Source organism: Acipenser ruthenus, chromosome 24 (assembly GCF_902713425.1).
Source record: "Acipenser ruthenus chromosome 24, fAciRut3.2 maternal haplotype, whole genome shotgun sequence".
Taxonomy (NCBI): domain Eukaryota; kingdom Metazoa; phylum Chordata; class Actinopteri; order Acipenseriformes; family Acipenseridae; genus Acipenser; species Acipenser ruthenus.
The window spans coordinates 19,217,885-19,242,030 of NC_081212.1; the positions used below are offsets into that span (position 1 = coordinate 19,217,885).

The 24,146-nt window shown below is 40.3% G+C and overlaps 1 protein-coding gene across 1 annotated transcript in view; it reads right to left on the bottom strand.

Moving 5' to 3' along the window:
- Positions 1-24,146, bottom strand: part of LOC117429440 (coiled-coil domain-containing protein 33-like) — a 108,239-nt gene that overhangs the window by 69,053 nt on the left and 15,040 nt on the right. The window contains exon 5 of the mRNA XM_058998543.1: positions 4,283-4,446. Coding sequence (XP_058854526.1) covers positions 4,283-4,446 — 164 coding nt within the window. The remainder of the gene's footprint in view (positions 1-4,282; positions 4,447-24,146) is intronic.

Below are 24,146 nucleotides of genomic sequence, written 5' to 3' on the forward strand. Positions count from 1 at the left end.
GTAGTTCTGCCCTTCTTGTGGTTTACATGCTGGAACATCATGGGAGTCGCTGGGGAGAACCCAATAGTGTCCCTCCCACTTCAATGACTGGGAATCACCAAGGGATTGCTGGAAACCAAATGGATATTGCTGCAAGTCTCGCAGCGAGACGGAGTACCAAACTGACCCTTTAATAAATTCATTTCTAGCATTATCTTTCATTAGGTTTTCTGTAGCCTTGACGGTTGTCAGCAGCTTTCCTATTCGATACAGCCCAGCCTCCCTTTCCTCTCTCCCTCAAAGCCAGACGCAGATTAAAATTTAATGAAGATCTGCCGTGGGGGGGGGGGGGGAATTAAAAAATCATTTGAAGTAGAACAGTTCTTCTGGAGCAGTGTCTTTTGACGCCAGGACCACTTCCCTACCCTCAGTCTTCCTTCCTGTGTGTGCTAATCAGTCTTGATTAGGAGGGCTGCTGGCACTGGGGGTGATAATTATCCCTACAACAGATCTGGGGTGGATGAAGCCTTCCTTGTGGCTGAATTCAGACACACGTTCCCGGGCATCTTGTCTCATCCTCTGTGTAAGCCATCCTGTCTGTTTCCCCTGAAGGTCATGTTGAAAGTGGTATTTATTATTCATGGGGTCCTCATTATTTGGGCAAAACATCAAACGGCACCCGTACTTAAGGGATATGCCAATACCCATCCCAGCTACTGCCCCAGGTATCACAAGTGTGTTTAAATTCACATAACCAGAATGCATTTGTTGAGTTTTTGAGATGTCCTCTCCTTTTAATTGAAGCTACAAAGCTAGGGGGTTTCAGATTATCATCTATCTGCTTCTCCATTGACATTGTACCGTTGGATGGCCATTGAAAGATCCAGTAAGAGGCCAAACGCTTATAATCCCTAATTCATGTGCGAGACATAATGCTTTTAATGCAAGCATTGCAGTTTGGTTGTTTGCAAAGAAACATCATTCAACACAGAGCTATTTCTTACATCCGCCAGGAGCAGGTTACCGGTTATACTATCTGGTGTATCTGAATGAAATCATGATTCTGAGAGCTCTGCTGAGACCAGAGGGATGCTCTAAACGTAAAATAAAAATCACCAGGATGTGATGACCAGAACAAAAACATGATCAAGCTAAAGATAATTCTGAAAAGACTGAAGATAATAAATAATTAATACAATATATATGTGACTCAAAATGATTCTGACTGCTATGATGGTCATATCTAAATCAGTGTCAAGGGACACACTGTGCTAATCAATTCAATAATATCTGTCCAACTATTTAGGCAGGTTTCTGTGGTGTATTGGTAATGACAAAGAAAAATATAGCAAAAATCAGCAAGACGATTCAAGAGGACTAGAGCTTGACAGACAAACCTTTGTTTTGGTTTTACAGTTCTACCCACCTATTGTGTAAACAGTGGCTATTAAAACGGAAACTGCCAGAATCATTTTAGGTGCCACTGGATAGGATCCTTTGATACCTTATTAACTCATTCAGTAAATTGTGATGACAGATACAGTCCCCATTTGAATTGATTTCATAGACTTGCTTCTGTTTTCCCATCTGCTGAAAAGCAACATGAGAATTCATATTACAACTCAGCTTGCCTTCCTGATGACTATGTTCCAAATGTCGTGTCTCTCAGATTATAGGACGAAGAACATCTTATGTATTGCTAATTTCATTGACAGTTCTCCTATACAGTAATACAATAGTGCCTGCCAATACTGTATCAAGTACATGACATTGAGGTCATACGTGTCCATCACGAGTAATGGTCTTAGCTGGGTCAAAATAAGGTAAGGTAGACAGGCTTAATATATTTCTATCTACTGTACATAGCACAGAAGAATCCAATGCAATACATTCAGTACTGTGGAATGTCTGTAGTGGTACAGTATGGGTGTATCTTACTCAGTATTTGCAGAATGACTTAAAGCTCCAGTGTCTCATTATCATGTCCAATTTTGCACTATGATTCCTGAGTGAATATTAGCTACATTCCTCCCTGGGTGTTGTGGGCTTACTAGTTTTTTACATTACCTCGAGTAGTTTTACCTACGCAAGCTTCTTCCAAGCTTCCTGGTCAGTGTGTAAAGCTCTGTTTCTGTTCTGTTTCAGCTCAGCGAAATCAAATAAAAACGTAGACCAATGACATTAAACAAGAAACGCATATACTGTAGCATTAGAGAGAAAGCTTTCAATTATTATTTTTGTGATTAATTACTTGATTGTGTTTTATTTTATTTCTGTATACGTCTGTGTTAAGGTGCTTTGACCCAAGTGACATTATAGAAGTGGTCGCCAGCCCCATCTACAGCAATGCAAAGTAGTGTATTGCCAGCAAAGAAAAGAAAGCTGGCTCTTACTTCTAGAAAGGACACTCTGGGTTATCTAGGCTAAGTTACACGTATCTATGGCAGACAACTAGAGCTGATGAGCAGCTCCTGGACTAACACAACAAAGTTATGAGAATCAGTCATAATGACTTCATAAAAAGGAAAGGGGACAACAAAAAATAAATAACATGAAATCTGAATCTAATATACTTTCAACAAGGGAAGGTGAGGGGAGGTACCAACCTTCTTAAATATTACAATTATATATTTTTTAAAACTGCAATGTAACACTGTACACCCTAAAGATAGAAAACAACGTGAGACGTATTCTGGTTCCTAAATAAAATAAAATACAATTAAATTAAATTAAATTAAATTAAATGCTGCCAGAAGTATTTAGCAATATAGAGTTAAAATAATGTCTGTTGAATAATCCTAGTGTCTTCCCCCCCCCCACTGTGAGTATTTTGAAATCTTAATGGAAACCGCTTCCTTTGGCAGATTTTGCATAATCTTCTTCCACATCATTTTTCTGTGAGCGGGAGTGTTAGAATCCTGAATAGAAGTTTGACCTTCATAAACAAAAAGCATTTATTTCATTAATATTTCATTATGGTTACAGGAAGCCAGACGGCTGCACTCTGAATGTGAATCGACAATGGCACACAGTGGCGCTCAGAAAGCCCCTCTCCCACTCTTTCAATGGAGAAAGTCAGGCATGTGGTGAATGCTCAATGTGGCTTGAAAGGCAACACTGCAGTTTCTGACACTCAGAAGTCCTGTTAAGGAGGTGGGTGTTCCTTGAATAGTAGGTCAGGTCACAGGTTTGCTTCTCCAGATGAAAAAAAACAGCATGGTGTCTGTTGGACTGCGCTATCGTGGTGCTTTTTTCTTCTTTGTGACTATGAAAGTCACTATGAAAGTCATTACCTGATATGTGGAGGATAATATCTGACCCACAACTCTCCACCTATCCACCTCTAATAAACCGACAAGAAACTTAGTTGCGTCTCACTAGATTTTAAGATAATCAATTTTACATTTTTTTCTCTTCAAAAATTGAGGAAAACCTTGCATTGCTTCAAAAATCTAATTTAAAAGATGAGTTTTTAGGGTCCTCATTCAAAAATGCACTGATCTTGTCCGTATGTCCGTCTGTCTGTTTGTCTGCCACGCTCTACATGTTGAACATAACTGCTTCACTAACTTACTGTGTGACCCTGAGCAAGTCACTGAACCTCCTTGTGCTCCGTCTTTCAGGTGAGACGTAGTTGTAAGTGACTCTGCAGCTGATTCATAGTTCACACACCCTAGTCTCTGTAAGTTGCCTTGGATAAAGGCGTCTGCTAAATAAACACATAATAATAATAAGTCTTGATTTTATACAAATATTTGTATCCTTTGCAGTGGTTAAACCATCCTCTCATGTATAAAGACTGCATTGATTCTTCACACCTCCCTGGGGGGTTCTGTCTGCTGTTTTTGTTTTATTCCCAGATCTAGCGTTTTCTTTAACCAGCTTCGTAAAACACAGATTGGATTTGCTGATAAGAAACCCTCATGGAAGATGTATGAGTGTTTGTGAGGTGCAGTGTCAGCCTTCACTGCGTCAGTGAAGACCTTCTCGATTGAAAGATATGTTCGCCTCAATTGTGAAATCACAGCAAGCCATTTAACTTATGCTACATGATTGTAAAATCTAACTTGTACTCCTATCTCCAATCTGGAATTAGTATCAAATACCAATCAATACATTAAAAATAATAACATTTATCTATATAACACTATCAATGACTATGAAAGGATCCACACATGTTTCAGCCACAGATACATCATTATCAGTACTCAAATGTTGTATTAAATAATATATTTGCATACCACAGAAGTCACTTACAATGTTCCTGTACGACCAAATGGCTGGCACACATACTGGCACTTACACTGTGGCGAATGGCTGGGGCACGGCTCCGTCGCTCAGTGGGGGCAGGTTGGTCGCTCCATGCAGGATGACGGTAATTGCCTCCATTCCGGGACGGGACACGTGCCAGTTGTTGGTGAGAGGGGAACGTGTCACCTCATTTTTTCCGGGGGGGGCCTCCATCACCTGAAGACAGACAGAACAATCAGTGTAAAGAAATCTAAGGTATTTTACTTTGTTTTATGTAAGCAAAATTCTCTTTCATTTTCTTGAAGGTAGCGATTTGTGCACATCAGATTTTTGAACGTTGCAATCTGACATCTATATACTGAATTTTAAGAAATCCAATCTGTGATTGTTTCTTATCTATGATCTACAGTATAAGAAGTATAAAGAGTATACTAGTAATATAACACTTTTAACTGACTAAAGATACATTTCTGTATCTTGTGATGTCAAGGTATAAAACTTTACCTAAAATTCCTATTAAGCATGCCGAGGATCCGATATCCCGATGCTCCTAAATTTCATTTGCTACATGGGTATGAAAGACATTTCCAGACAAGTTTTATAATCCCTTCCTTTGGAGCAGCCTGACAAGCTTCAATCCTTGGCAAATGTTAAATATGTTGATACAGTACACCACCCTGATGTTGTTTAATCATATTGCTGCAGTATGGATAGGAGCTAGTGACAGCACTACAGCCATCTTGTAGGCATAAACCAAGGCTTTCATTCCTGAAAGGGTTGAAAGACACATCAATGCTCAGCATCCTGCTTAAAAGCATCTTTGAAGTCAATTTGGCAATGCAGCGTAAAGCAACCTTGAAACCCACAGCTCAAAGCCTTTGACAAGTGGAGGAGGAGGAGGAGGCTTTTGTACTAAAATGAAAGAACAGAAATGCTATTTCTTTTTACAAATGGAATGCATTTGTATACTAAAGTCCAGGTCTCCTCTAGTCAAGCAAGTAATCAAATGGAGGATTTCTGTTTTCAGATGTTATTATAAAAAAAAGCATAAAAGAGCATTCAATTCTTTAAAGCAAACACCTAAAAGTACTACCCAGATTTGTATAAACTATATCTGCAAAGTCAATAGCCAGGTGCGTACAGTATATTTGCAATTAAAATCCCACTTGTTTAAATGTACAGTAAGTAAATATTGCTACCTGTTGCAGTGCGTTTCTTCTGTGACACTACAGCCTGAAGCATTGGGTACCAATTGCAGAAAAGATGCTCCAAGAATAGATGCACACTTAGGAGCAGCTTGTACACTGTCAGGTTACACGTGGGCTTTTAGTGATTCCTAAGGGATCTTCAACCTGCAGTGCACCGGCAATCTCAACACATGGGAACTTGACTTTCTATACAGAGCTCCAAGAGCTGTCAGACGGGAATCTCTTGATTGAACTGGACAGGGATGGAACTGGTGACCCAGAGATGAAAGGTTTGAAACCCCTTCACCAGCCCTCCACAGAGCCAGTCTTAGCCCTGCTCTCAATCCCCTTCACTTTGACTCACACTTGATGTGTTGGTAAAGCGGCAGTGTCCAGAACCCTGTTCAATTTTACACTCAAATGATATTCTTCCTGGGTGAATGCTGTTTATTACATTCTTCCATAGTTTAGCCTTCTGCCAAGAACTGAGCAGCAGCAAAAGGCTTTAGTGATATATTGATATGAAGAAAAACTAAAACAGCTGGTACCGAGTTTAAGGTAGTTGCTATGGGAGTGCAAAGTTATAGTTGCTGTGTAGCCAATCAAAAATTCAAAACGCATAATGGACCTACAATTTTGTATTTTACAAAGCAAACGGACGAACAGGGCTAACAAAACGGATTTATCGGGCCCGGTAAGCGTTAGCACCCTGGCCGCTGCTTTGTGAACCAGCATAAGTCTTCAAAGTGAAATTTAATAATTGATCTAACATTTGAGCCAAGAAGAGGGTCTACATATTATGATGTGTAACAGGGTGAAAAAAAGTACAGTAATCTGTCGTGTATCTGTCCGTAACATATCCGCCCTAACCGTTTATTGGCCACGATCAAGCTCTTCAGCAATGTTAGTTTACTATTGACCACAGAAGACTAGTTCAGAGATTGTAGATCCTACCAAAGTTTTCGTACACTGTGTTGTATGTGCTCTGTGCGCTACCATTGCTGGTAGTGTCACGTGAGCTGTTCAGTGTGTTGACTTGATATGTAAATAAATCCTGTTCATCTGCGGTGCGTATCAACTTCAATTTCCGTCTCGATCTCCTGCCTGTCACTCAGCAGCGAATGCACGCACCCACATGGCAGACGGTTACTCTGTCACAAGCATTAATACCCTGTATTTTTCTAAACAAGGGTTTTAGGGGACCTCCCTAATAAAAGCTGAAACTCAAAACAATAATTGTGTGAATATAGCAATTGTCACAGCTGTAAATGAAACTTAAAACAGGATTCATTTATCCAACTTTTTACATATCCGCCCATACTCTGGTCTCACCGCAGGCAGGTACGCGACGGATTACTGTATGTCAAATTAGAGCTAGCAGTAATGATAACAAGTTGATGACAATGACATATATCAGCATGATGTATAAATGCAAAAATGTAAGTGTGACATAACATTGGGTGGATGGACGCACAGACATACACCCCCCTATTTCCTGAGGATCTGCTACTCAAACTTGTTAAATAATGTTAATAGGGGTTAGAAACCCCTGCCATATGTGTGCATTAGCCTCCCAATCTCTCTGTGGTCTCTGCCCAGGGGGCTCCAGGGAGCAGGCTGGTTCTCACCTGCTGTCAGAAGGCATGCTTCCAAGGGCCAGATAAGACTGACAATAAAACCCAGGAGACGAAGGGCCTGATTATTACATCTGTATAAACTACAGGAGTTTGCAGCTTTATTATTTACAGTTGTCCCGCGATGGCCTCCTGTTGTTAATAAACACATCAGTCATCACTGACTTTGGCTCAGTATGGCTGTACAAACCATCTGGCAAAATCGGCCTATCAAACTGATGTCCTGAATTCAAATTTTAACTAAAAAACTAAAAAAAAATAAAAGTTCTACAAATGTACTTGAGAAAAAAATGTTGTCATTTTGTTCTGGTGACATAAATAAAGGACTCAAGCTTTGTGGGTTTATAGTACAGTATCACCATAATGCCTAAAACAACAGCCTCATTATGAACAGCTGGGTACACTTCATGCCTTATGTTATTTGTTTAAACACTGGCTTGCAGTCCATTATAAAGGAGAATAATAAAAAGAGAAGGGTTTCATTGATGTCATAAACCTGCAACGCAAATGTCTAACAAAGTAGTATGCCATACGACTTTGGACTATCTTACGCTACAGTGGATAAAGTAAATAAATACATCAAATACACAAAATCTTACTTGTGGGGTAATAAACATGTTTTTGCAACTGTTCTGGGTTATGTACATACAGAACCCCCTGATCTGTGAAGAGCGGAATGTGTGCTGGTCCCAAGCACTCCAAAGGTTACATGATGGGCAGTGCAATGCAGTGCTAAACTGTATTGCAGCAGCCTGCACCAATCAGCTACTACAGCCTTTCTTTCTAATTGCACTAATCCCTGCCTGGATGATCAACACATGCCTTCCAAGGTTGCTACCGTGGGGAGCTGAAACCTTCACAAAGGTGGCTCTATGTGGCTTGGAAAGGGAATTCGTTTCTGCAACACGTGCTGTCCCGTGGGACTGCAATCTCCTCAATAATGCAGGGCTGTAGCATGGATTTCATAACCAGAGACAGAGAGAGAGAGAGAGAAAGAGTAAGGCTGAGAGACGCTAATGGCCCACAGGCCTCTAGTCACATGGTCATTTCCAAAGAATTCTGAAAGCCCCACTAATGGCCTTGCCTGTCAATCACTGAGCTTTTCAAATGCACTTACAGAATGTACAGAACAGTGTTTAACCCCATCTTCTCTACTGAAGACTTTCTCGCTTGCGTTTCTTTCTTGTTTTGGTAGAAAGTAAAGTCTTCTGCTCATTTATGTATCTATGTATTACATTTTTATGTGTCTTTGAGTGCCCTGAAAAGATGCTGAATTGATGGCACTGGAGATTTCAACATGAATGCAGAGCATTATTGCAAGCAGCACCCAGGTTATAATACTATACACTGATGAGGCACATAGTAGAACCTGGCTAAAGGAGTTTTGTATTTACAGCTATATCATGCAGAGAGGTTTTCAAACAATCACATTGCAGCATTTCTGTACTCTGTGGCACCCAACAGTACTGTTATCTGGTTTTATATAATGCTCAAGATCACTTTAGCCAATCCGCGGTACAGATAACCATTCATGTATTACGCAGCAACAGCACAAATCTAAACCAAACCATGTAACTATACCCTTGATCATGCGATTATACTGCTAAACATGTAGCTATAGCAATGCAGTTACACTACAGCCACAGATGAAACCTGCATCATCTGCCTGAATTAGACACAATTTATATACCATGGTTCGGTTCAAACATATCTTGGTTTTGTGATTAAAGTTCCATACCTTCAATCATAGCTCACCACATCTGTTCTTTCTTAAAACAAGCTGATCAAAGGAACAGTAAACTTTAATATCAAAAGCGTTGCATTGATATAAAAAAAATCCAGCAGCATCTTTTGGTAACTTCAGGAATAAATACACTTGTCCAGCAAGCCAAGCACAAAAGTAAAAGTTACAACTAAACATAAAGATCTATGTAAGTATAATGTTTTTAAGATGAATAAATGATTAACTGGGTCCTATATGAAAAGTTGTGCTTGTTCCAATGTGGCCATATTGCTTACAGCTAGACACACACACACACTCTGCACTCCCTGAGTTTGTACTCTGGTACATATTACACAATGTTTACCTTGATAACAGTTAAGATAGGATAGTTAAACATTCCAGTGACTGGCATATCTATGGTGACAGCAGTTGTCAGCGACTACTGCCATAGGAACACGTCATGTAAACAGCCCTGAAAGATCTGGACAATGGAATTTGAAAAAAAAAAAAACACACAAATGCTAATTTTATTTAACAGATACAACCAGAGATGCAATTAGCAACCAATTTCCTTAGGTTTTAATGGACAGATAAAACATAATTGATTCATTGAGAACACTTATCACAAAAGAAATACTGAAATCATACATGTGCATAATATTATACACAGTAATATAATATATGCATGGAAAAAAACATAATTAAATAGCAATTTAATAAACTTTTTTCAGTAGATTTTTGCCATTTCCCATTACTAAACAAACACAAACTGCAGATCTTGCAAAGTGCAAGTATAGCATGTGGGTAGCTAGCTACATGACTCCAAATAGGGGACCAGAGTGATTCATTGACACATACCTGTATAACAGAGGCGATACAAATTACAGCCATCGCTATCAATAACCAATTCATTGTTGCATATGTATAACACAAATATAGGTACAAGGATAGATGAAAGCAGAGTGCTGTTCCCAGCTATGAGGATTTGCATCTGATTCACAGGCAGCCTCTGACAATGTAATGCATCCTTTCACGGTGAAACATTAGTCAAAAAATATATCTGGTCCAGCTGTCTGTTCTATCAGCATTTAAATTGAGTAGAGCTACTTCACAGCAATAAGGATGTGTTTAATGCCAGTCATGTTCTGCAGCTCTCACCAATAATTGGGTTTTATTTTCACACCTGCTGTGGCTCTGGAAGTCTGTCTCTGTACCAGCTGGCATGTGTGCCTGCAATTCACAGCTTTTCATTGTGACTCTGGGGTGACACTGCCAGTTACAGTGTAACCTTGCAGCCTGCAGACCAGTAACTATGGTACTACAGGACAGCACATGCTTATGGCAGCTACATTTTGGGGACGTGCATCTTTGTTTTGGAACTCTAAGACCCGAATATAAGCGAATTGGGATAGTCGAATCCAGCCATTTTTGTCTGACCCAATTCATGGGGCTGTGTTTGGTTGCGTCTGGCCTGTTCTGGTTGAATGCAGAGTGTTTTTAAATCTATGTTCAATTCTGTCATTATGCTACAGTATGTCTACCACTGAATATAGTATTAGGAGGAGAATACCATTCGTGCTTACAATAACCTTCTTAAAGTAGGACAATTATCTTTTCAGTTTTATTGAGATATTTATTGAGCAAGGGCTCTGACAGGAGGGAAATGGGTAAACAATGCACCTTCATTTGCATTTCTTTTTGTAGTATATATTGTAGAGATTCCAGATTCCAGTGACAGTAGTGTCTCTTGATGTACAAACGGATGTTCAGTTGTATTTGTATACATATTTATCCTATTGGGTTTGAATAGTTTTAAAGAGGTAAAATGGTCTGCACCAGACACTGGTAACCTTCAGAAACTCCCTTTTTATTTTAAGTAAAATCAAAAGCCTTGGCAGTCTTTGTTGGTAATTTCTGCAGAGTTCAGAGGAAGTGAACAAGACTGGCGATCCAGAGAACCAGAGCCTAGGACCAATCTAGCGCACAGCAGGATTCTAAAGACAGTGTTTATCAGCAGGGTTTCAGAACAGAGTTTGCAGATTTCAGAGGATACTCTATGAGTTGAAATCTAAGGGCAGCATTTGTCTGAAGCTGCTGGTTCTAGATTTCAAAGCACAGCTGAACTTAATCCAAAACTTCTCAGCAGATTGGAATTCAGCAGACAAAAATCTCCCTGACATTATCAACCCCGAAGCGGAATGAAGGAAATAGAAACCAGTGACATCATCTCCCTCACCTGTGTTTCTAGAATTGTGTTGTATCGATGCGAGACAACTGACTTAACAATCCACCTGTATGAGTGTTTATTTCTAAGGATTGTAATACTACTAATCATGGATATGCAATTTTTTCAGATTACATTTTTTTTTCTCATTTTTATAATGATCTTAATACCACCAACATTTATAAGGTACGTTTTCCATGTACCTTAATTCATGTAGACAATTCATGTAGACATATTAATAAGACGGTCCATAAATCACCCATGGGTGTAAAACCCTACCTGGATTAAAGAGTGTGTCCAACCCTTGTATGTGTACTGAAAGAACAACAAAAAATATATATGTTTGTATGTTTGTATGTTTACCTATCACCTATAAACAAAAGCGCTCTGCTTCCATTAAAAAGCCAGTTTATCCAAAGACAGCTTGTAATTGCCCGTGCCATCATAATTAGCAGGAATATTAAGGGCCTGTTTGTAGAGATTGCACCTATGGGGCCTCTTGACTGTGGAAGTAAGGGGAGGGGCTCTCCATTGGACCCCATGTGTGTAAAAACACAATCTGACCGAGTGCTAATGAAAGCAACTGAAGAGACCTGGGGCTGATTTGCAAGGAAGGTGCTTCAGAGCTTCCCGCTGCTGCTGCTACGGCTTGGTGTAGTGGAAAGGGAGGGCAATCACCAGCTCTTGCAACCTGAAGACCGGTGCAGCATTTTACTGCAGGGAAGGTGGAGGAGGTGGGAGGGATGAAGCAGCTCAGCTTTCAACAGGACATATTGACCAGGGTTTGAAATGCTGCTTTAGACACTGTCTGGTCCTGCCTCCTGCCTTCTCTAGGGAAATCTACGCTCTGAAGAGCTGCTTCAGCAATTGCAGCCACATAATTGAGATTCAGTCACATGCTGTATTACTTGTGCGGGGAGGGGCTGAGGGGGATATCATTGAGGCCTTCGTTTATTTTAACCATTTCAGACATATGAGCCCATTAAGTGGTAGTGGCTCAGGGCCGTATGCTTTAGAGTGTCTTTTAGCAGCTGAATTGTTTGCAACTTTTAATTGGTTTCTTAATGAATAGCTTTTATTTCACTGGTATTTTCAGACAAAGGGTCTATATTAGATTATCTAAAAAACAGCTGATACAAATATTGACGTCATGCAACTATGTGAACCCTCCTGATCTTTCTGCCCGGGGGTGATTGATCGACCCCCTTATTAACATCAAGAAAAAAAATACAATTACAATGGGAAAGAGTCTGCATTAGAGCAGGTTTACATGCTCACTGCATTATTTAAAGTCATTATATTCCAAGCAGCAACTCAGCCCAGTGACATCATTGTTTGGTATAACTGTATAGTTGTTTTGACATCACATGTTTCATCACAACTGGGATGATGTCCAGCAATAAATGCGACATCCACACCAACAGCCGCCTCTACTAAATCCTTGTTGCAAAGGGAGTCTCATAATGATGTGAACTGTAGCATTATGTTCATTGCTATGCATGTATTGGAAATAAGATACTTAATGCACTACTTGTCTACCAGATCTCAACCAATTCCTAGAGAATATAAAATCATCAATATTATTTCAATTACAAAGTTAAAAGTGTCAGTATTCTTACAGTGTGTCCAGAAGATGCTTAAACCAAGAGTATTTTTAGGAAGTTCTGGCCTCATCATTCCTCCACATTTACTTTCCAGAGAAGGCTAAATGAACTGACAGGGCAAACAAAGGTTAAAGTAATTGGAGCACAAAAAAACAACTTCCAATTTACTAGCCGGAAACTCACCCAGGTTAAGGGTAATCAGCCTGACATTTGAGCAAAACCACTGAGGAACTATAATGCAATTTTTTCATTTTGAGGATACTGATCCAGGAGCGAGGCCTCAGAAAGCTTCTTGAAGGAAACCGCACAGATGTTATGTTAACACAGCGTATGCGGCCTATCAGTGAATCTGCTGCAAGATATAGCTGCGGGAACTCAAACCTGACAATGTGAGTGGACAACTGAGCTCCTCACAAGGTTTGTAGGCATGTGCACGAAGCCGAAGCTGAAACCTCACAACATACCGAATTTGGGGCCTAATCAGTATAGAGAAAGAAAGAAAATGATGATACTTTGCACTGAAGAAAAAGCGCAGTAAATCTTACGTAGTGTACAAAGGTAAATTGCCTTTAACCAATGTGGAAGATATACACTGGCAGTGCCCAAACAAAAAAAAACACATTTGCACCAGCAACTTGTATTGTGCCTACAGTATGTCACCATAGAACTAGACAATTCCTCGGGTGCTGTGTTTTTTCATTGAATTTGCTCCATAGTCATACCTGTCCAACAACTGTCAAGTAGCATCATCCTGTTCCACCACTGACTAGTTCCGATAATGATTTCCAGACAATATTGCATGGAATCATTTGTGGTCAACCATTTACAGTTTCATTACAGAGCTTGTGTGGAGTGCCAGGGCTGTCTGTAGTCTCAAATTTGATTCATTTCACAGTTTCTCAGGTAGCTGTGGATCTTAGCTGAACTTCTTTAAATTGTAACAAGCACAGCTGCCACGGCGCACTACACAAATAAATCACAGCTTGTACAGAATAGGAAGACTAGGGAGTACCCACTGTCGCTGATTAATCAACAATCAAGAAGAGCAGTCTCTAGAAATAATTTATATACGCTGCTATGTTTTCGGCATAAGCCTCTAGGTGCAAACTGCATCTCTTTACAAACGAGTTAGATTTGCATGCTACTGATCTTTTTAAAAACAATCTAATTTGTCTAAACCATAAAGAAAGTCTGTCTAAACAGTGATCTATATATACTGATACACAATGAAAACGCAACAGTCTAAGTTTTACAGCAATAGCTCATTGGGCACATACATGTTATTTATATTTTAAATAGTGAGCAGATAGGTTTGTTAATTGTTTGAGTAGTATTGTTCCTTGCGATAACAAAATACTGAGCTCAAGTCATGGGATTTCATAAAAACGCCAGGTGCTCAGTGTGTGGTATTTGAGTTGATTAAGACTCTGTATAAATAGCCATTCAAAAAGACATGATTTTAATTAACGCAAGAACAGCGAAAGATAGGACCATGTCCCGCTTGAGTAATGAAGATCGACTGGTTGCTATCGACATGATTGAAGACGGCCTGTCTGTGAGAGAAGTTGCCCGGAGAATGAGATGTTCTGCTTCAACAATCAGCAGACTTGTCCACCAAATTGCTACACAAAACAAAGGAGAATGGGTTTTAATCAGTGAACACAGTACATATAAATCTTGCTGTAAGAGAGGCATACCTGTCATTTTTGCTATATTTCAAGCAATGTTTGTTCAATTGTTAAAATATGTGTACCAACACCAAGATAAACCTCCCAGCTAACTCCACATTTTTCTTCTCCCATCTTTCTTCTTTCCTCCTTGGCTCACTATGTTACATAGCTGAGCTGTCATGCAGTCCCAGTGCCTGGATAGCCAGTCTCATCCTCCTGATTCAGATCGATGGATGCCTGCATGCCTCCCTGATGGCTGCAGAGTCACGGAGTCACAGAGCATTGATCATCCCTTCTCCAGCACTCAGAAGGCCAAGGATGACCTTTCAACCCACTTTCATTAGTAGTTTGCCAGCTATCGACTGCACACTGCTAAGTGAAGCTCCCTGATGCACAGCTAAAGTCTCTCTCTCTCCAGGAAACACCCACTTTGCCTCTCTGTTTCTCCATTATATTACATCTATCACAAGACTAATTTGATAATTTTCTTGAAGGAATGTGGATGGTCTATCAGTGTTTTATAACATGTATTCATCTAAAATTACCAGAAACAAGTGGATAAACCTTTTCAAAAGAGTCCCACGGGTAACAGGATACAGTATAAATGGAATTTAAAACACCACAGAAAACAGCAGTATTCTGACAAACATCATGCCTGGCTTCAAAGCGGGACATGTGTGCACATGCTCAGACAGCTGAGACTGCTACAGATGGTTCTCACAGCAACAGTGTGGAAACCACAAACAGAACATTTCATTTACCTGAATCTGGGGGTACAGTATATGTAGGCACCCTGTCTGTCTCTCCGTCCATGTGTCCATAGTTTTTTTACATAGCAAAAAAAAGGTTTGGGACGACAAGCAAGTCCTGGAATAAAGCTAGCACTCCATGGGGGTTCTTATACACCCAGGGGTTGATTTGATACCTTGCATTGCAACAACCTTCGGCCCATAATGGATCTGCCCAGCGAACACAGGATCCGGTTTAGGATCAATAACCTTGAAGAGCTTGTCAAGGTCTCCTGCTGCAAATGGCAGACAGTTCAATTGTCAACCTCTTTGTGAGGTAATGAGGATAATGTACGAATGGACATGAGGGAGAACTTGGGAGACACAGCAATCACACAGGTTAGACAGGGTTACCGAGTGCTACATTGGGGAATACTGAGTAATCTATCTCTTTAGGGTTATGACGAGCAGACTGGAAAAGTACTGGGGCCATTCTGCAGAGATCAGTGTCTGTGGTCTTGCTTGTAATTACCATGAATTTCTGAAAGAACCAATGAAAATACCAGACAAATCACTTCTTCTGTATATTTGCATATATACCACACATTTTATCGGAACATGTTTGGCCATGCTTTTACCATGCTTGCCTATGCATTGACATGCTTTAGTTCTTTTGCATCGTGCTTTGCTGTTATCATGTTATAGGCCCTGGTACTTTCCCGCCTAGACTACTGCAACTCCCTCCTGGCTGGCCTCCCTGCGTCCGCCACCCGTCCGCTCCAGCTCATCCAGAACTCTGCTGCCCGCCTGGTGTTCTCTCTGCCTCGCTTCGCCCACGCTACTCCACTACTCCGCTCGCTCCACTGGCTCCCGATCACTGCTCGCATCCAGTTCAAGACTCTTGTACTAGCCTACAGATGCCTTGACCAGACTGCACCCAGCTACCTCCAGACCCTCATCTCTCCCTACACCCCCACCCGACCTCTCCGCTCCGCCTGCACTAGAAGACTGGCTCTACCTCCGCTACGCTCCCCTGCCTCCAGAGCCCGCTCCTTCTCCACCCTTGCTCCGCAGTGGTGGAATGACCTTCCTACAGATGTCAGGACTGCCCAGTCCCTGACCACATTCCAGCACCTCCTTAAGACTCACCTCTTCAGACAGCACCTGTAGAACTCCCCTGTTTGTATCCTGGGACACTATCACCCTTCATTTAAATGTGCTTTATTTTGCTCTTAGCTGCCCCCTGTTTTACTGCATTTAATCCTGTACTTCAGAATACTGTAATCTGCCAAGTGTTTAACCTGTAGTATTTTATATTTAATCATATCCTGATGTAACTATCACTATTTAATCATATCCTGATGTCACTATCACTATTATCTGCTGTATTATTGAATTGTGGTTTGTCACACTTGAACAAAAGTTATTGTATTTCTTGCTCTTATTGTATTACTTGTATTGTAACACTAGAAATGTATTTGCTTACGATTGTAAGTCGTCCTGGATAAGGGCGTCTGCTAAGAAATAAATAATAATAATAATAATAATAATAATAATTATACCAGGCTAAACATTTATTAGGGCTAAAAGCAAAAATAACAAGAAATATTGGGATACTTTTTGCAGAAATTTGTAAACAAGCCCCATTAAAATGAAATTGCATTTGAATAAAAGCATGTGTTCACTTTTATTTTACTATCATACATATAACGTTACTTTACACCTTAGAAATAAAGTACTGCTGAATGTATTACATTTGTAATGTAATGGCACCCTCATGGAAAGTCAAACATAATTGATAAGAAGTAGCGCCTATCATTATTCTTTTAGTTTACATCATCTATTGCTATCCCAGATATGTCTGCCATTACCATTGCATATTGTACTATGTATTACAAAATATATGAACTATTTTTGCAAAAAAAAAAAAAAAAGCTGTTTAAAAGTGTTTACTTACACTACATGACGGAAAACCCTGTTTAGCAGTATCTGATTATTTTGAACTCAGTTATCAATCACAGAATAATTTGTATTCAACAGAAGCTGCTTTCACCAAACGAAACAAAATAAAGCATATACGTTTATAGCAAGACACTGGTATCACAAAGACACCAATATAAAGGATGTGTCTACTTGAGGTATTCAAATTCCAGACATTAAATCATTAATTTATTATCAAATAGACCATACATGAGACTAAAATACCAATTGTAGCCAGTGTGTCCTTGGAAAAGGATGTCCTACAGCCTCAAGCCCACTCCATATGCAAAACTGGGTAGAAAAAACCTTCCTCTCCACACAGTTGCTGGAATTGTGAATGCAACCTAATGGCTGAGAGCCTGAGGTAAAACTATGAGAAAGTCAAGTCGACAACTGTTTTGGTTAATGCCTCAGTTAGTTATAGATCATATAACATGACAGCAAGGAAGACATTAACCAAAACAAAACGTCTACTTACAGTTTCATCTCAGAGCTACAGTTTCACCTCACACACACACACACACACACACACACACACACACACACACAGGTCCCACCTCAGGTGGTTTGAACTGCCTAGGTGTTAGAAGTGACAGCGGAGGGACAGGGCTGAAGCAAAGACATGGCTCTGCACTGTTAAATACTTTTGAAATAAAGGGCAGGCAGATCAATAGCTCAGTGGCTGAGAGTGGGATTGATGTCAGTCTCTGAGGGAGGGGGCTCTCCTGGTAAACACACAGCCACAAACCTTGGGGGAGAGGGGGTCTTTAGTCTGGCAAAACAGAAGGCCGGCTGAACCAAAGTCCCGAGACATCATTTTCTGGTGTTCTTTGAATGCGGCTTTATTTGGCATTATTCACTATTATATTTGGCACTATTCAAACTTCCAGACGTGGCCTAAACACAACTCAGGTGTTTACAATAACCCTATATTTGAAAACATGACTACTGTACTGCACCATACATATTGAGGCTTGTACTTGAATTTGATCATTTATATTAACATATACAGATTTACTATATAAATGTGTATCACTTCTGTTGTACAACCCTGTTTCGAATCGTTATGTTGAGACGGAGTACAAGTTAGGAATTTGGGGGAATGTAAACAAACAAACTGTAAATAAGGTCTGTTTCTATAAAGGAGAATGCACAGAAGACTGAACTACAAAAGAACGTAGTTAAGAAAAAACAAAACAAGGAATTATATTTCTGTGCAGAGTTAAACAGCATTCAACAAGTATTCTTCAGTTTGTTTTTCATTGCTGTGTTTGTATTTTTCAGTGGTGTGAATTGAGCTTATTAAAATGTTATCTGGCTGCATTTGAAGCTGTTTATGAGCAGCTAGAAGTTGAAATTCAGTGGCTGGCAGCATCTACTTTCTTAGCTGTCAGTTTCAGTCTGTTCCCCCTTCATTTTGATATCGGCGCTGTGCAGACAGCACTTCAAACCGCACAGATGGGAGAAATCCCTCTGCCAGCTACTTGAAACGCGACCGGCATTTAGAAGGAAAAAGTTTTTCTCTTTTAGAAATATAATCTCCCAGCCTTGATCCGAAAAGAATTGAACAACTGTCTATGTACCTCCAAGCGCTAATGGAACAGGCTTTAGATAAAAAAAAAAAAGAATATTAATTTGCCATGGACTGGCCAACCGGTATCGAGCAGTTTTATAATTATTGTTATTGATATTTTTAATAATGAACAATTATGATTCTGTGCGTGGTTATCATATTCTTAATGAAAAAAACACAACGCGATCGATATTAAACCATAATAAATTATGTACATATTTAGGGTTTTTGATTGAAATTTTTAACCTATCAACACTGATAAAACACCCCCAAAACCAAAAAAAAGAGAGATTCACGTTGGTGCTGTTATCAGTTTTCAGGATGCCTCAATACATCAAAACTCCAGAATAGTACTTTTGGGCAATACCAGAAAGAAATGGGTAACTCACTGTATAAAAAAAGTCAGAACATTAAACAAATCTCCCTGGCAGCAAGACTGTTTATTTGAACAGGTTGGTTGAGTGGCCTAGGTCCCTTGTTCTCTTCCACACCCCTGCTGTATTCTGCACGGCTGTTGCTCAGATTCTTGTGGCTCTGGTTGTGGCTCCATCCATCGCCTCCAATACTCAGCTAGCGATGGGTGAACGCATGTGTGCATCTGACTAAGCAATGCATGTGCTTGTATGCATGAGTGTGTATTTGTACATATTTGGCTACTTGCACATAAGTGTGTAAGAAGGAAAGAAACAAATTACAGGTACAGAGCCCTATAACAACCCCTGTCCAAGAATAACCACTATACTGTATCTTATTCCGTTGTACCTTAATTCTCTGTATATTATGGTGCGAGTCAATCTAATATATATTAGAGCTCCTTAAGCCAGTGGGCTATATGACTAACAGACTGGAAGAATGTGTTGCCTGGTTTTTACCAGCATGATACTGACCGACAGGGCACAATTACATTGTGTTATATTGCTAGAAGCTGACAGCACTTGCTCGCAGATACATTTGGGCAACGGCACAGCACAAATCTGTGGCACTGTGCATCACCTCCATTCAGGACTGCCTGCCTTGCTAGATTTTCTCAAACCAACTAGTCTGGCTGATAAGCGACTCAATCACCTTTAAAGATATATATATATATTTTTAAATTTGGAATCGTCAATAATTTCTCTCTACAATTTGGAAAGCCCATTTTGTTTCACCTTACAAGCTTACAAGCTTACAAGCAGGCCTGCAGGCACCTGGCCAATCTACAAATCTACACCCTGGCCGACCTAAGCCCTTCCCACCCAGGCGGCGCTTGGCCAATTGTGTGCTGCCCTCTGGGAATTCCCGTCCATGGTCGGCAGTGGAATAACCTGGATTCGAACCGGCGACCTCCAGGCTATAGGGTGCATCCTGCACTCCACGTGGAGTGCCTTTGCCGGATGTGCCACTCGGGAGCCCCCTGCTTTAAAGACATTTAAGAAGTCTCTATAAGGAGATAACTCCACTGTCTATAGACTCTACAGACATACAAGCTTATCAAATCCTGTTTCAGGTGACAGCTGTAAGGAACGTTTTTGCAAATTAGGCTTTTCCTTTGGCAATAATGCAATAATGTCTGAAGCTGAGGTGGCCTATGTTTTTTTTTTGTTTTTTTTTGGCAGCTGCCATCTTTAAATTCTGTGTGCTTTTGTTTACAGTGACGCATGTATCAATCAGTTGATACCTTCATACATGTAGTTCTATAGTGTTTAAGCCAACATAAAACAGTAGCCAGTTACAATAATGGCTTAATTTATCAATTTCATATATATTAATCTTTTTTGTTGCCAATGGTAATTTAATCTCATCTAACAAACTTATCTAAAATCTAAAAGGACTGTGTGAAAAAGTTGCTCTTTCCATCATGGAAATCCTAACTGCAGTAATTTATCTTTCCACGGTGCTGACAGTGGAGAAGTAACTAGTAATCCCAGCAGGAGCTGCAATCAACAGTCTCTGGAAGCCAGGATATGAAAGAGAGGGGTCTGAACAGTCATTTGTACTGCTTCTCTCCTGACCTCATGCTGACCCTTCTCATGCATTCAAAACACTCAAACAGGCCCCCCATCTCCGCACAGCAATGATGTATTCAGATGCCTTCAGAACACAATCACACAGACTCCTATTAGAGAAGGGTCTGTACCACCTCCCAGACGGGGCAACTCCATCTGTCTCGCCAACTATAAGCAAGCTGTCCTGATGAAAGCATTGCCTGAAACACATGCATTTAACCGTCCAACTATTTCCAGTAGAGGTCTTCCTGCTGGAGAGCAGCACAAGTTATAAACCAACAAGTTGCCCCACTGACTCCCAGTCTAACCCTCAACCCATTTAGTCAAACCTCACCCAAGTCTTCAGCTCTAACTATTATGCCAAACCCCACTCCTGCCCTCTAGTTTGATCACTCTAAGCCACAGTCACTTAGCTCTAGCCTTTTGGCCACAATGCCTCCCAGTCCTTTAGCTTTAACCAATAGGTCTTACTGCCTCAAAGTCCCTCAGCTATAAGTGCTAGGCCACACTGCCTCAACTCCAAACACTAGATCATACTGTCTCAACTCCAAGCATTTTTATAAACTGCCTCAACTCCAAACACTTGGCCACACTGCTTCAGTTCAAACCACTAGGGTACGCTGACTTGTAGCCTTAGTTTCCATTCAAAGGTTGCATTTTGCTGGACTGAATTCTAAAAAATAACTCCATACAGAAACAGTGAAAGTGTTTAAATAATTATTATTATTTATTTCTTAGCAGACGCCCTTATCCAGGGCAACTTACAATTGTTACAAGATATCACATTATTTTTACATACAATTACCCATTTATACAGTTGGGTTTTTACTGGAGCAATCTAGGTAAAGCACCTTGCTCAAGGGTACAGCACCAGTGTCCCCCACCTGGGCTTGAACCCACGACCCTCCGGTCAAGAGTCCAGAGCCCTAACCACTACTCCACACTGCTGCCCTTGTCTAATAATCATACCCCCTGTCTGCCTGAGTTCCTCTTTAAAGTAGTTGTTTGAAGGCCCTTCCCCCAAATCACCCTGGGGTTTCCAAATATCTTCCACAGGAGAGCTGGCCCTTTCCTGTCCATCCTTTCTTTATGAGATATTCTCCTCTAGACCAGCTCGCATTCTCTGAAAGCCAATCAATAAAATCCTCCTGGTGTGGTTAAAAGGGTCTCACACAGTCCGGCGCCATGGCAACAGCAACATCACAAACTCCCTGACTGTTCCTTTTAAGAATACCAGGACACAGAGCTACAAAAATAAACTAAACTTTTATTTCAATTGAATTCTGTCTGTTGATTGTTGTGTTATTTGTCTTAGTTTTAGTCATTTGTCTCTATACATGTAGCAATATATACCTTGCTTTCAGCTTGCTTGTACACAGCACCAAGACTGTCATCTCTACCATTGCCGGAAAAGAATCAAGAAATCTAAGAGTATGAGTCACATTCAGAAACAACACACAAGAGTAAATGCTCACTTAAGTGTACTTTCTCAAAATGAAAAAGCATTGACTTGGCATTCTTAAATGAACACTAACACTCAAGTGTCTAAACCAGTTGGGACCGGGAAGTGGGTTGTTAGGAGAACTGATAGTCATCTCTACCATACTAAACATGCTTTGTCTAGTTTAGGTTTTTGATATAAATCAGTAAAAATACCATCTTCTAGTTACTGATGTGCACATTTATCATAGAATTACGATAGTGTAGCTTGGTTTCTACAGCTGCTATCAGCATGAATTGAATTATGATCCCTTGGTTCATATTAAAACCGGTCAGTTTAAACTATCAGGGTTTGGATTAGCAAGCCTCGATTGTGCACACTAACCAATTTCAGGAGAATGCCTGAAATGCAAGCATTGTTTCGCAGTCGCTCCTCTATGATCCTGTGATCTACAGTTTCAAAGGCAAGCGAGTCTAACAACACCAAAATGGAAACTAATCCAACATCTGTAGTCAAAAGATTGCCATTGCAGACCCTCAATAAAGCATTCTCTGTGCCGTGCCCAGAACAAAAACCACACTGAAATTCCTCTTCTCAATTGTTCTAATACAATCATGTAGGTATTCTGCAACCACTGCAACAGCAACACTATGGCACAGATTGCAATGGATGTTAAGCTAATCTATTTCTTAGTTATTAATGTTGGAACAGGCAGCCTTATTGCTTATAGGTGAATCAGACACAAAACCCCAGGGACGCACAAGAGCCCAAAAGCTGGGGCTTGCTGATTTACAAAGCAATAAGTCTCTCACCGAAATGTTATATTTCTCCAATAAAAAAGCAATGCCGAGAAATCTGATTAAGCCTATCCCTGATGATGGTAACTCTGCCTGCAATAGTCAGCAAAATCAATCACTCTCCCATCACTTGGTACCCCAGCCACTGCAGCCTGCAAGAAGCGATTGTGTTAACAGAATTTTAAAGACCTTTCAAATTACATACTTCTCTTTTATTTTATTGCCTCGTCTAATACAGTCTGGCACTACCTTCCACACAGTGCCGGAGATTAATTCTCCAACCAATGGCTTAAAATGAATGGCTGTATTTTATTTAGTTTGTTTTTTTGGCTCTAAGCGATTGTTCCAGGGGGATTAACTAATCCACTGTTATATCCACTGTTTAAATCAAATGGAAAAAAATACCAAAAATCTCTTTCGGGAGGAGGTTTCTCCATTTACTTAATTTTACATTGTAGTTGGAAGTGGTCCCCACAAAATAATAAATAATGTAAATAATAGATCATTGTATTAATAGCCTAGGCCATGGTGCATCATACAGCCAATCTGTGCTTGGTAGTTTTCAGCAACCTTTGCCACTCCAGTAACACCCAAGAGACCATCTCGACAGACACCATGGTCAAGCACCCACTGCACGGGCACCCATGATCATGCCCCTTGTGAAGCCACCGAAATCCTTCGGCTTTTGTGTAATTGTTGCTGAATATTTGAGTGCAACTGTAGGAATAACAATCCATGCGTTTTTCCTACAAAATGGTGACAATAATTATTAGGTTAGAGTGAATTATTTTGTTAGCAGCACATACTTTAAAACTCTTCAATGGTAATATTCATAAACCTCGCTAATACTCATCTACACTGAAGAGAAACAAACACACACACACAAACTGCCTCTGCCTTATATGTTTGCTTCCTACAGCAGGACACTGTCTATTGTGCAACTTTTTTACGATTTTGTTTTTTAACCGAACAACTGCTCTCCTTATAATGACTTGCCTTAGAGATATGAAGAACCAGGTACTGTTCTGTTTCCACGGCTACCGACACAAACAGTCATTCTAGCGAATTTAATAATAACAGGCATTGTACATTCTTTGTACCCCAATGTGCCATCCTGGCAACACTTGAGTGGTCTCTCTCTTTTTTTTTATAAAGATAAATCTCTTCATTAGTGATTACAAAAAAAACCAAACAAAGACGGCACAATTCTTCTAGCTAATTGCAGGTTTGTGGCAGCTGCCCGTATCCAAGGAAATCTCTCAATCCCAGGATGCCCTGCTTGAGAACCTCAGCTGCATGTTCAATAGCACAGTTCTCTCTCCTTTACCTGACAGCACTGCCTGGGAACATGCTGCTGAAGTACATTACAG